The 14,540-nt window shown below is 45.4% G+C and overlaps 1 protein-coding gene across 4 annotated transcripts in view; it reads right to left on the bottom strand.

Moving 5' to 3' along the window:
* The window catches only part of PIK3AP1 (phosphoinositide-3-kinase adaptor protein 1), a 129,774-nt gene that overhangs the window by 55,029 nt on the left and 60,205 nt on the right, over window positions 1–14,540 (bottom strand). For all 4 annotated transcript variants that reach the window (XM_023206281.2, XM_023206280.2, XM_023206282.2 and 1 more), the window contains 5 exons: window positions 9,653–9,789; window positions 5,584–5,728; window positions 4,372–4,514; window positions 4,115–4,247; window positions 1,526–1,722 (listed from right to left, as the gene is read on the bottom strand). In XM_023206281.2, coding sequence (XP_023062049.1) covers window positions 1,526–1,722; window positions 4,115–4,247; window positions 4,372–4,514; window positions 5,584–5,728; window positions 9,653–9,789 — 755 coding nt within the window. The remainder of the gene's footprint in view (window positions 1–1,525; window positions 1,723–4,114; window positions 4,248–4,371; window positions 4,515–5,583; window positions 5,729–9,652; window positions 9,790–14,540) is intronic.

The raw sequence follows: 14,540 nt of genomic DNA, 5'->3' as shown, positions 1-14,540 counted from the left end.
TGAAGGTGGCCATAGGAAGAAAGCAAAGACGTTATGACCTAGATTAACTTCAGCACCAACTGAAAGTGCATCTTTCAACATGCCAGTTAAATACAAGAGGATAACAAGCCCTGGCTTTAGTATCAAACTAGGTGCAAATCCTATCTCTGCCCTGAATGGTTTGTGGCCCTAAGCACAATGACTTTGCCTTTCTAAGCCGTTTTCCTCTTTTGTAAAGTATTGGCTCTCAATACTGTCAACTTCAAAGGATTGTGGTGGGGATTAAATGAGATAATACATTTTCAAATCAAATACATTCAATAAATACTAGTTACTAATATGAACACAGTAGGTTATTAATAAAAACTATTGGCATGGAAATGAAATGCTACATTTGGTACATTTGTGACTTTAAGAAAAAAACTGAGTAAATACACACAGACTGACAGCACCTTTTAGCCTTATTTGTGTCAGTGATGCCCAAAAAAAGGACTCACATCATTTTATTCAAAACACTTATACACCTGTAAACACTGGGAAGTCCCCTCTGTGTGCCTCCATGAATCACTGTCTTGTAGATTTTCCAACACAGAGCAGAGAGTTAAGTTTCTGGGGAGATGTCAGGCTCCCTCCTATCTGGAGGTTGACAGCAAGACTGGGCTGTGTTTATTGCTCCCTGTGAGGTCACAGCCCCATGCTAGAGGCTGGGCTATTCTCAGGTACCCTCTGGGAGTCTGTGAAGAAGGAGGAAAATCACAAAGGACTGGGATCAGGAAGAGCAGCTGCTTCCCAGGCATCAGAGGCCATACTGGGGCATGGAATAAGCGGTAGACATGGGGTGCGATCAGCCTCAAAGAAGGACCCAGAAGTCAGCGTTCGAGGAGGAGCTGAGGGCCCCAAACCAGATGATCAGATAAACTGGGTGTGCCTGCCTGTCTTAAGATGGGACCCAGTCAGGGGGTTAGAAAGAGAAAGCAAGGCTGTCAGCAGGAGGTGGGCCTCAGAGTTGCTGCCCTGATGCTTTCCAGGTGCATAGCTTTATTGTGGTCTCTGCTAAAGAAGAAACCAAGCCTAACACAGTTCACCGGGCCCTGAAGGTGGGCAAGGCAGCTGGGAGCATCCCACCAAGGTGCCCTGGAGGCAGGTGGGGAGATATCAGCCTCTATTTTCAGCAGATTCACTCTATAAAGGTTTCTATAAATTCTTTGAGGGTGAACCTCAGTGCTTAATAGAAATGATTCCATTTTACCTTCAAAAGAACTCTATGACTCAAACTATGATTATCTTCCTCCTGCATATTAGGAAACTGAGAGAGGATACGTGACTTACCCAACGTCACAAGGCTAACAAGGGTTGGTACAGGAATTTGGACCCAGGTCCATGTGACTCCAGACTTCATTTCTTAAGCCCACACATACTACCCACAGCCAGAAGAGGCACATGAGGACATGCTAGAGATAAAATCTGTTCGTATGTTGGGTGAAAGGGCAGCCATACTATCACAGGGTGCATTTCCAATCCTGGGCCCCTCCTGCCTTGACCTTACCACATACTCGTCGATGAACTGCCGCAGGTCCCTGAAGCCATGTTTCTCGGCGATGGTGTTGGGGTAGTGGCCATGCTTGTTGGCCACGCTGTATGCCTGCAGGGCTCCTGGGCAGGTGAGCAACAAGGCAGTGAGGTTCTTCAGTCCATACTTCGCAGCAAAATGCAACAGGGTGGGCAGCTCTTCATCCCTCTGATCTGAAAATTATCAAGGAAAACTTAATTGACAGATCAAAATAAAAGCACAGGGTGCCCTTGTTCATGGAGATGAAGCTGCCAAGACTAGCATGGTCACAGTAGCCACTCAGCCATTACTTATTGATTTTCTGACCTAACATCTAACAGCTTCCTTCAGGACACCACTGAAGATCATGTCCTCAGATGCAGAGGAAATAATTTTTTTTTTTTTTTTGAGATGGAGTCTCGCTCTGTCACCCAGGCTGGAGTGCAGTGGCATGATCTTGGCTCACTGCAACCTCTGCCTCCCAAGTTCAAGTGATTCTCTCGCTTCAGCCTCTCAAGTAGCTGGGATTACAGACGTGCATCACACCCAGCTAATTTTTGTATTTTGAGTAGAGATGGGGTTTCACCACGTTGTCCAGGCTGGTCTCATACTCCTGACCTCAAGTGATCCACCTGCCTCAGCCTCCCAAAGTGCTGGGATTACAGGCATGAGCCACCACACCCGGCCATAACATTTTAATTAATTAGCAAATCTGATAATGAATATCCTACCATCTTCTCTAACAGGACTGGAAAATCCTGACAAAAAGTACCAATGCAAAATGTGCTGGGTTTTTTTAAAGGCTTAGCTAGCAGCCACAAAGTACAATAGGAATCATGTTTTGAACTTCTCTGCAAAGTTCAGAGCATGTATTTTTTAAAGCTATTGTTTCATGCTGTTTAAAAGAAAGAAGTTCATCCTCTTAGCCTTTATTCCTAATTTCATGATAAGCACACCAAGTAATCCTGGGTATGTTCCTTAGACTTTCTGCAGCCTTTAGTTCTCAACCAGAAAATACTTCCAGACTATCTCAAAAGGACCTGGGAGGATTCGTAAGATAGTATTCAGCAGGGTTCTTATTTAGGAGAGATTTTGAACATTGGTCTTAATGCACACAAGCCCCGCCAGGATATCAGTTCACTCTCTAATTGGTGGAAAGCAAAGTACTCCAGAGAGGTGCTGGGTCCCCACGGACCCCTCCACTCACTGACATCTGAATATAGCAAGTTAAACTCAACTAAGAAAATGGACATGTTTGTGTTTGCGGAGTTGGGGACAAATCTCTTTTTTTCATAAACGTTTATTTTTAAGCCCAACTTTATAGATATATATTTATATACAAATGTATATTTTTTAACATGACAAACCTAGCCTTCTATTTCAAATATGATCCTTGGAATGAAGGGTCTGAAAGTATTCCTAGGATCCCAGATTGTCAGGTTATGAAACACTTCCTCCTAAGCCCCAAGCTTAATAGAGAATAGTCACATCTACAAAAGTGCTGCAAGAACATTCCATAGTAGGAAAATGGGGAGAGGCAATACGAAAGAGAATCCCCCAGGAGAAGGCCTTGAAGGTCATGTAACCTTATCCTTATGGTTCTCTTAGACTGTAGAAGGATGGACCGTAGGCAGAAGGTAACCAGAGACTTGGGTCTCATTTGTGTAGTGCAACCATGGCATGAAGGAATGGTGGTGTCCACCAAAACACTACAATAGGCATCCTGTCACACCAAGCACCATCCCTGTGCAAGGGGTGTGACTCTCCCAGCTCCCAGCATGTCACATGTGCACAAGACGCTGCTCCTCCCCCATTAAACCAGTACTTGTTTAGAGCCTACAAAGAGCCAGCCACCCAGGAACAGTTCCAGCTCTCACTGAGCGGACAGCCTAGCAAAGAAGACAGACACAGCTGAGGAGTGCTAGGTCAATGGCAAACGACGTGCTGGTGGTCGGGGGGTGCCAAAGCAGGTGAATGGAACCTATTGGAGGTTTGGAGAAGGCCTTCTAGGGGAAGTGCTACCTAAGCTGCTACAGGGAAGTGAGAGAAGTTAGCCAGGTAAACAGCAACCAAGGCAGGGAGGAAGGACTGTCTTTCCATGAGTCTAAGTGGCATAAGACAGGTGAAAAAAGCTCATACCTCCTGCAGATCAAAGCATAGAAAAGACAAGAGGGAGTGTGGAGAGAGATGAGCGCTTGTTTATAGGTTAAGCAGTTCGGATTTTATCTAGAAGGCAAATGGGAACCTCCCCTGACAGTACTTAGCTTATCTGTTCCTCACACTATCCCTATGAGGAATAATCATAACAAGCTCCATTAGCTTACGCCAAACTGATTTAAAATCACTCAATTCCTACTCCTCTGTAAGCCACCACATGTGTTTTGAGAAGTGGGTAAAGTATTCAGATTTGCAATTTAGAAGAATGAGGCTACCCAGTCAAGAATGAGTCCTTACCACAGGATAGGTGATAGAGAAGGGACCCAGAAGAGTTATAGCAGAAGGGAAAAGCATATGTTGATGGGATGCTAAAACCAGCAGGCTGGAATCAGCCCACGTTGGTTTCCTGAGGTTTGACTGTCGACTTACTTGTCATCATATCTTCTTCTTCCAGCTGGTTGATTCCAAAGAGGTGCAGTCCGCTTGCAGGGATATTGTTCTTCAGGGATTCGGTTAGCAGTTTATCAAGGGTCTCTGTGTTGTAGGGCACAATTTTAAAGGCCTGAATAGAAAAGTGAAGATGGTCAGATCTGAAATCCAGCTCTCTTCCGTCCCGCAGATTCAAGACTGATAAGCCATGAGCAGAAATTACATGCTCAGAAAGCTCAGGCTTGCAATATCCTTACCTGACACATGAATTCTACAGGATTCGCAGCATTGGACAATAAATTCCCAATTTCTTCCATGTCAGTATAATAGCTGATAACGGTTTCACACACCACTAAGTCCCCAGAATATATCTTCAGAGAAACGTTCCCAGATGAAAGGTCTGAACAGAAGAAAAGACGCTATCAAAATTCCCAGGAAAAACAAGCATCCAGGGAAAAGTGGCTGTGGATATACACACTCCATCTAAGCAGTGAGGACACTGATTGGGGGCTGGAAGAAAGATCTTGGAGGTGAGCTGGGGCGAGAGTGAGGGAAAGGGTGGAGGTAGCAGGTGAGTAAACCAGCACATGGCAGGGCTCTGGGCCACAGCAATTTATCCTCATTGGGTTTGCAACTTAATTTTCAAAAATTTTCATCTTTTTACTCACTACTGTAGGCCCAGTGCCTCAATGCACAGGAAGAAAATTCGGGTTTAAGGCACTTTACACAAAGGCCAGTGGTCACAAAAGGAGGGAAAAAATCATGGGAGGTGAAACTGTGTTTCTGCCACATTGGGGCCACTGAATTAGCTCACTGCAAGTCATGAGCTGCTGTCATGACTACGCGCTCTCCCTCGGGCGGGATGCTATACCACAGGAAGGGGTTTTGAGGGGGAAAGAGAAAATTAAAAATAACACCAACCACAGAGATTTACAAAAGAGGAAATGCGACAATAGAGACCATGGAAAAATATTCACCCACACTAGTAATCAAAGAAATGCATAGGAAAACAATGGACCACTCTTTTAAACATATCAAAGTAGCCGGGTGCAGTGGCTCACACCTCTAATCCAGCACTTTGGGAGGCTGAGGCAGGCAGATCACTAGGAGAGGAGATTGAGACCATCCTGGCTAACATGGTGAAACCCTGTCTCTATTAAAAATACAAATAATTAGCTGGGTATGGTGGCAGGTGCCTGTGGTCCCAGCTACTCAGTAGGCTGAGGCAGGAGAATGGCGTGAACCCGGGAGGCGGAGCTTGCAGTGAGCCGAGATGGCACCACTGCACTCCAGCCTGGGTGACAGAGCAAGATTCCATCTCAAAAAAACACAAAAAACAAAACACAAACAACGAAAAACAAAATATCAAAGTAGCAAACATATTTAAAATGATAATACCTGGCATTGGTGACAGCATAGCAAATAAGCAATGAAGCCCTATGGCATCACATTCACAGGGGACTACTTACTGGGAGCTTTCACCGAAACGGTGTACTCATTCTCCAGCTTGGCTTCCATCCTTACAGAGGGAGAATCCTCAGGAGAAAACTCTGCTTCCGTCGCCACCCTGTCATCCAACTTACATCTCACAATAACGTAGACAGTGGTTTCTGCCTGAAACAGGAGGCCGGTCATTGTCCCCTCTCCCTCTCAGATCCCCATAGGGTGTTAGGCCCGAGGGTCTCCCCAGCTCTCTTGCCCCAGCTCTACCTAGTGAGGGTCCTCGGGGACAGGGTGGACTCAGTGGTCCAGTGCTGGGCAGTGAACTGTTTGCTACCAGTCCTAACGAGACAAGTCACAAAAACCAAGAGTAAATATTTATAGCAATTGGATGGAGTCATTTTATGTCTGTTGAAGCTGATAATAATAACAATAACAATAATAATAATAGTAAAACTTGGCCTGGCACGGTGGCTCACACCTGTAATCTCAACGCTTTAGGAGGCCGAGGGGGCGGATCACAAGGTAAGGAGTTTGAGATCAGCCTGGCTAACATGGTGAAACCCCGCCTCTACTAAAAATACAAAAATTAGCCAGGAGTTCGGGTGGGTGCCTGTAGTCCCAGCTACTCAGGAGGCTCAGGCAGGAGAATCACTTGAACCCGGGAGACAGAGGTTGCAGTGAGTCAAGATCGTGCCACTGCACTCCAGCTTGGGCAACAGAGCAAGGCTCTGTCTCAAAAAAAGACACAAAAAACAAAACAAAACAAAAAACTTAAGGCTGACACTTTATAGGCTTTTTTTTGAGACAGAGCTTCACTCTGTCACCCAGGCTGCAGTGCAGTGGTGCGACCTCGGCTCACTGCAACCTCCACCTTCCCAGGTTCAAGCGATTCTCATGCCTCAGCCTCCCTAGTAGCTGAGACTACAAGCACCTGCCACTACGCCCAGCTACTTTTTGTATGTTTAGTAGAGACAGGGTTTTGCCATGTTGGCCAGGCTGGTCTGGAACTCCTGACCTCAGGTGATCTGTCTGCCTTGGCCTCCCAAAGTGCTGGGATTACAGGTGTGAGCCACCGTGCCTGGCCATTTATGTGTCTTTTTATTTCATTTTGGATAGGATTTCTGTTGCATTGTTTTTAATGAAATCATTGGTGCATTTCAGAATTGGACATCTTTTTAGGAGTCCTTTGCCACAGATAGCTTGAGAAGCCCTGCTCTAGACCAGTCTTGCTACTCCAGGTGGAGCCAAGGGAGCAGCAGCGTTGGCATCCCTTGGAGGCTTGTTAGAAATGCAGAATCTCAGGTCCCTCCTGGCCCCACTGAGGCAGAGTCTGCATCACAACAAGATGCCGTGCACCTTGCAGCCTGAGAGAAGCCCCCCTGGGTTCTGTTCTTCATGCAGTCTTGGATTTTACCATTGGGCAAAAAGAACTTCTCAGGGGATTAATTTTCCCAAACCATCGAGCACCTCGAATTGCTCTTTTAGCTTGCTTTAAGATCTCACACCAAGCCTGCCAAATGGAATGACTCTGCTGTGCTGGTTACGTGGGGGAATGAGCCTCTCAATCTGAACTGGTGAGGGCAGACTCTCCAAAAAAACACGGGGAAAGGAGAGATTCCTGGCCATAGCAAATCTCCAAGTGTTCCTCCTAAGACTATGCTATAAAGTCCTCAGATTAGCCCTTCATGACAAGGATCATGAGAGGGTGTGGCAAGCTTGGACTTTATGACAGGTGATGTGGGGGTGATCCTGGCTCCCGGGGCTGCTGAGGCTGCACACACATGTGCTGTGGTGGTCATCCCTCCTGCTGCAGGCCCAGCCTTGTCCCACCTACACCTTCTGCCAGGGAGCATGAGGAGCCAATGAGAATGTGTGTCTCTCCTACTGACAGTCAGGACCCAACCCCAGCCTGCCCCTTCCCCTCTCCCCAGGATCCAGAAGCCTGAAATCAGCAACAAGAATCCTGGGATAGCAGGCACTCAAGACAGGAGAAGGAACGAGAGCCTGGAAAAATCATGGAGGAGAGTGAAGGAGATAATGCTTTGGTTCCAACCCCCCTTTACCCATGGGCACCCAACAGCCTGACCAGAGAGGCATGGGGAAGGCAGGAAGTGGCATGGGAAGATTTCAAATGGAAATGTCCACAAAGGCATGGCCAGTAAGGTAAGGAGTGAGACAGGCTGAGTATAAAGAACAGGGACTGTGGGGATCCGCCAACTGGGGGATGCATGGCCCATGTACAGAGTTGCTCAGCCCCTGCCAGTCATCTCAGGCCTAATATGACCAGGTTCTGATTCAAAGGAAGCTGGAAACACAGATTTTTATGCCTAACTTTTAAAAATAATTTTTAAAAATAAAATACAAAAATAAGGATGAGAGTCTCACCATGTTGCCCAGGTTGGTCTCAAACTCCTGAGCTCAAGGGATCCACCCGCTTCAGCCTCCCAAAGTCTTGGGATTACAGGTGTGAGCCATTGCACCCAGCCAATGCCTAACTTTTAAAATACTATGCAATCTAGGCCAGGCATGGTGACACATGTCTGTAATCCCTGCATTTTGCGGGGCTGAGGTGAATGGATCACTTGAGGCCAGGAGTTTGAGGCCAACCAGGCCAACATGGTGAAATCTCTCTCTATAAAAATACAAAAAAAAAAAAATTAGCTGGGCATGGTGGTGTGTGCCTGTCATCCCAGCTACTTGGGAGGCTGAGGCACAAGAATTGCTTGAATCTGGGAAGCAGAGGTTGCAGTGAGCTGAGATCTCACCACTGCACTCCAGCCTGGATGACAGAGAGAGACTCTGTCTCAAAAAATAAATAAATAAACACTGTGTAGTCCAAACCAAACATGTCTGATATGGTTTGGCTGTGTCCCTACCCAAATCTCATCTTGAATTGTAACTCCCACAGTTCCCACGTGAGAGGAACCTGGTGGGAGGTGATTGAATTATGGGGGTGGGTCTTTCCTGCGCTGTTCTCATGATAGTGAATGAGATTCACGAGCTCTGATGGTTTTATAAAGAGGTGTTCCCCTGCACAGGTTATCTCTCTCTTTGCCTGCTGCCATCCATGTAAGACATGCTTTTGCTCCTCCTGGCCTTCTGCTATGATTGTGAGGCCTCCCCAGCCATGAGGAACAGCAAGTCCATTAAACCTCTTTCTTTTGTAAATTGCCCAGTCTCAGGTATGTCTTTATCAGCAGCATGAAAACAGACGAATACAATGTCTATCAGTTAAATCTGGCCCAAAGAAACAGTTGGCAACCCCATGTAGGAAGTGCTTGCCCAATGCCTCATGGCCTCAGCCTGCACAAAACCACCCACAAGGGTGAGGAAGCCAGTGCTGCCCACTGCCAAGGCTCCCACGCCCTCTCGCCTCAAGGAGCCCACAAAGCCAGCTTAGCAAAGAGCTTGTATCCATAAAGAAAGCATTCTGCTGCTCTGAACTATCATAAATGCCACACGTTTTTAATTAGGAAAGGATAAATAATGAAAACCCATCAGTACTAGGGTAGGATTCAAATGGCAGTGGCTCATCAGTTGAACCCTCATACTCAAGTCATCTGTAATGTATGCCCTACCCCTGAAAATGCTAGTCATATGATGTATGGCATTGATCCGATCCTTTTAAAAAGCAATATTGGCCAATGGGTTTTAGCCATCAAGCTTCAGGGCACTTCCTTGGGCCGTGGCAGTGGCCAGCATTGGAGAAGCAAGCTGTCAGATGCTCAACAAGCATTTCCTTCCTCCCAGCACCAGGCTACCAGAAACAGACACAGGCCTCTACCACTAGGGTTAGCATTAGTGTCTGGAATGCTCCTGTCAGGTGGTCTCCCAGGTGCTCTATGTTGTTACTGATTCATAGAACAGAAGTCTTAGACTGATGACACACATCTCCCTCAGCTAGTCTCTCTCTTACTCAGGGGAACTGGGTGTCTCCAGGGCCCAGGTAACAGGGTACCCAAAAGAAATCCCAAAGGAAGGCTGCGATTATACTGAGCTGCAACAGGAGAGCCCACTCTCTTTACTGCAGTAAATGCATGCATTTGAAAAGCCCAAGTGCTGACATCCAGCTACCAGGCCCCCAGCAGTGCCTACCCCACAGCGAATGCGGTCCGGCTGCACCACCATCAGGTTCCCAGGCGAAGTCACCGTCGGCAGGCTCTGCTGCTTCGAGTAGGAAACAACCTTCTCGTCCTCAGGCTCAGTGTCAGTGACTGAGTCACAGCCAGAATCTACAGAATAGAGGACACTGCTGAATGGGAACGGCAGGAAGGAGAACTGGTGGACATGTTCCACCCCATGAGAGCCCCAAATATTGCAAAATAGGAAACGGCTCTGAATGTCAAAAGCCAACCAGCATGCAGGCCACAGGGCAGGATGACAGTAAGAAGGATGACAATGGTGGAGGGAAAGCCAGAAAGTCTGACGCTGCAGGTTTAGTCTTAACCAATGGGTTTCTGGTAGCTTTACCTGCAGACTTCCTGCAGGGATGAAGAGGAGTGAGAAAAGGAAGAAGGCCGTTTCCCCTTAGGTGAGTTCAAGTACAGACTGCCCACTTAAAGGTCATTCTTGGAACATCGAGTAAAACCTGCACTGTCCAGAAAGTCACTAGGTCTCCGGGTTATGGCTAGCCAATGTATCCCCTCTGGAAGCAAAAGTGAAAAGCAATCATTTTCAACAAACTTTAGACAAATCTAACCAGGCTCCACAGGCAACACCTGTACTATGGAAAGATTAGAGTATGCGCAGAATCAGGGCTGGTGAGCAGGGGTGAGAAAATGTGTGGGGTGTTGGCACAGAATGAGATGCTGCTGAGAACCTACCAGAGCTCTAAGGTAGGGGCTCTTAACCAGAATCTGTTCATTGATAGACCTACCTCTGAGGCTGTGTGCAAGATTGTGTGTGTGTGCACATGCATGCACATGTGTATGTATTTGCCTGCACTTTTCTGGAGATAGATCAAAGCATTCATCAGATCCCCAAAGAGGGACAGAATCCCAAAATGGTTAAGAAAGGTTGAGAGGGCTGGGCGCAGTGGCTCATGCCTGTAATCCCAGCACTTTGGGAGGTCAAGGTAGGCAGATGACCTGAGGTCAGGAGTTCGAGACCAGCCTAGCCAACATGGTGAAACCCCATCTCTACTAAAAATACAAAATTAGCCAGGTGCGGTGGCACATGCCTGTAATCCCAGCTACTTGGGAGGCTGAGGCAGGAGAATCGCTTGAACCTGGGAGGTGGAGGGTGCAGTGAGCCAAGATTGCACCAGTGCACTCCAGCCTGGGTAACAAGAGCGAAACTCCGTCTCAAAAAAAAAACAATGGTTGAGAAAAGTTTCATCAGTCTATTTTTTGGGCTTGCTCTTATTCATTCCTTAACCACTGATACAACCAGCCAAATGTGTTAGGTACTTGAGGGAACCTGAGGATAAATCATACTCTAACCCTGCCTTCAGAGAGTCCATCATCTAAAAGGACAGAGGGGGTGAGAAGCAAGGATTACTTTGGCTGATTCCTGCAGCCTGGTTTCCTGGAAGAAAATTGGCCTCTGCAGAGTTTTTGGCAACTGTCCTGGTAGAATGCTAGGGTTACAAATCAGCTGCTGATAGGCACCCTAGAAAGCTGTAACCACAGGCTTTCACCCTAGACCCCAGGTCATGCTAGGAAGAGGCTGTGCTTCCACAACCATAAGGCCAAGGTCGGGGCAGGGCTACAGGGCCACGGTATCACTGTATCCTATTGCTGTAACTATAAGGCACTGACGCCTGGCCTGCTCAGGCCAGTGGAGGGGCCGGGACTTCTTCCCTAGCCATGCAGCTTAAAATCTCAGTAGTCTAGAGTGGAGGTCCCGTCCCAGAGCCTGGCGTCTGAGCGCTGAATGTCTATGGGCTGCCCTAGAGAGCAACGGGCAATGAGGTGTGTACTCTGGCCACTATTCCTGCTCTGTGATTTTTCCCAAGACATGCTACTCCAGAAGGCCTGTTTGAATGCCGCCAGGTCTTTGTCTTTGTCTGTATGTCAGGCAGAATCGAGTGTTAAGACGTAGAGCAAAGGACCCAGAGTGTTCTAAACAAGGCGATATGGTTTTTAGCTGGGCATCAGAACCATTAGTCTCCTCCAACTCTCCTTTCTAATACTCCTGGTTCTCCCCTCACTCCCTGCAAAAGCTAACACAGTAGGCTGCCATTTTCTCTGCTGGATATGCCCTTCCTCACACCCTTCTCTCCTTGACTGATCAATTCTAAAACAGCCAGGGCCTATCACCCTGGAGAGAGCTATAACGTGCCACCCAAGGAACCCTCACCCAGCACAGGAGCTTGTAATGGAAAAAGCCAAAAAGATCAGGGACAATTCATAGTCTTCTTCTTAAGGATTTTATGAAGTGTCAGTTAATTATTATTAGATTCCTGGACATGCCATTTTAAAAAATATTTCTGAGGTTCTTCTGGGATGAGAAAATAATCCTAAGGACTTGAAACATTCAGTCGGTTACTTAAAACAGAATGAAGCTCCTTGGAACTATTTCTCGCTCTAGAATTGTTTAGATACTATCCTGAGTGGCCACAATGGCTGGAATGGCTCAACCTCTTTCCAATTACCTATTCTAATATATCACACAGGTATAACCTCTTTGGGATGGACCCACAGTGCAGTCCACCATTGTTTCAATGAAGAAAAATCCTTTATTTCTCCCAAATTACTGGCCCACTAGTCTTCTGGCCAAAGAGTCAAAGCTCTAGTAAATATAACTTAGAAAAGAATGGAGAAAATATAAATTAGTCAAATGAGAAAGGAATGGTAACTACACATATTTTAAGAAATTTTAAGAAACACATTGAAGTGAAAAGTCTATGGTAAGAATTCATATTAAAGTGAGAACTCTGTGCTAAGAAAATCTCAATGCAGCCAGGTGTGGTAGCTCATGCCTGTAATCCCAGCACTTTGGGAGGCTGAGGTGGGAGGATCACTTAAGGCCAGGAGTGCGAGACCAGCCTGGGCAACCTAGTAAAACCCTATCTATACAAAAAAAAAAAAGAAAGAAAGAAAAGCTTAATGCAATTTTAATAGAAAAATATAAAGTATCAAAATTGTCTTTAAAGAAGTAAAAAACCTGACTAAATCAATAACCATGAAAAAAAGTAATAACCATGAAAAAACTCTCCTCAGTTTTAAAATAATATTTGGAGTAAAAGCCACACAACTTTCTTTCAATTGAATTTAAAATGTTATTTGGGACAATGTTCTTCTTTATAATACTAATTTTTTCCTACCCGGAAAACTCCATTTATATAGGTATTATGTCTTCTAGTAAAGTTTTAAAACATAATAAAGGATTGTCCTATTTTATATTAAAGCTATTAAAAAACAGAATGGACAGAGCAATTAAATACAAGAGATAGTCCAGAATTAAGGCTTCATTCCCATAAACACTTAATATGGGATTTTAAAAAGCATTAAAAACCAGTATAGATCTGTTCTGCGAAAGACATTGTCAAGAGAATGCAGAGATAAGCCGTCATCTGGGAGAAAATATTTGCAAAAGACCTATCTAATAAAAGACTTGTACCTAAAATATACAAAGAACTCTTAAAACTCAACAAGCAGAAAACAAAAAGCCTGATTTTAAAAAAGGGCAAAAGACCTTAACAGACACTTCACCAAATAAGACACATGGATGGCAAAGAAGCCATCTGTATATCTTGAAAAGATGGTCCACATCATATGTCATCAGGGAAATGCAAATTGAAACAGCAATGAAATAGCACTACACATCTATGAGAATGGCCAGAATCGAGAACACTGACATCACCAAATGCTGGGAAGGAAGTGGAGCAACAAGAACTTGCATTCTTTGCTGAGGTTCTTCTCCTTTGCTGGTAGGAATGCAAAATAGTACAGTCACTTTGGAAGAGAGACTTACAAAACTAAACCCAAGCTTACTAAACAATCCAGCAGTCGTGCTCCTCAGTATTTACCAAAGAGAACTGAAAACTTACAGTCACACAAAAATCTGCACACAAATGTTTATAGCAGCTTTGTTCATAACAGCCAAAACTTGGAAGTGACCAAGATGTCCTTCAGTAGGTGAATGAACAAAATGTGGTACACCCAGACAATATAATACTATTCAGCACCAAAAAGAAATGAGCTGGCAAGCCCCAAAATGCCATGGAGAAAACCTGAATGCATATTACTAAGTGAAAGAAGTGAATCTGAGCCAGGCACGGTGGCTCATCCCTGTAAATCCAAGCACTTTGGGAGGCCAAGGTAGGCGGATCACCTGAGGTCAGGAGTTCGAGACCAGCCTGGCCAACGTGGCGAAACCTTGTTTCTACTGAAAATACAAAAATTAGCTGGCCGTGAAGCTAATACAAAAATTAGCCTCTCAGGAGGCTGAGGCAGGAGAAACACTTGAACCTGAGAGGTGAAGACTACAGTGAGCCAAATTGCACCACTGTACTCCAGCCTGGGAAACAAGAGCAAAATTCCATCTTTAAAAAAAAAAAAAAAAGGAGAAGAAGAAGTCAATCTGAAAACACACTGTATGATTCCAACTATATGACATTTTGGAAAAGAGAAAACTATGGATCAGTGGTTGCCAGTGGTTAGGAGGAAAGAAACAATGAATAGGTAGAGCACAGAGGCTTTCTAGGGCAGTGAAACTACTCTGTTTTGATACTATACTGGTGGGTGCAAGTTATTAGACATTTGTCCAAACCAAGAAACTATACAACACTAGGTGAATCCTAATATAAGCTACGGCCTTTGGGTGAGAGATAATGATGCACAAATGTAGATTCATCAGTGGCAACAAATGTGCAACTCTGGTGCTGGATGTTAATGGGGGTGGGAGGAGGCTGTGTGTACATAGGGGCAGCAGAGCGGACATGGAACTTTGCATGCTTTCCATTTAATTTTGCGATGAACTTAAAACTGCTCTAAAATATAAAGTCTATTCAAAAATATTAGCCAGGCATGGTGGCATG

Source organism: Piliocolobus tephrosceles, chromosome 9 (assembly GCF_002776525.5).
Source record: "Piliocolobus tephrosceles isolate RC106 chromosome 9, ASM277652v3, whole genome shotgun sequence".
Lineage (NCBI taxonomy): Eukaryota > Metazoa > Chordata > Mammalia > Primates > Cercopithecidae > Piliocolobus > Piliocolobus tephrosceles.
Note: the sequence above shows the minus strand (reverse complement) of the source record. Positions and strands in the feature narration are given on the sequence as shown.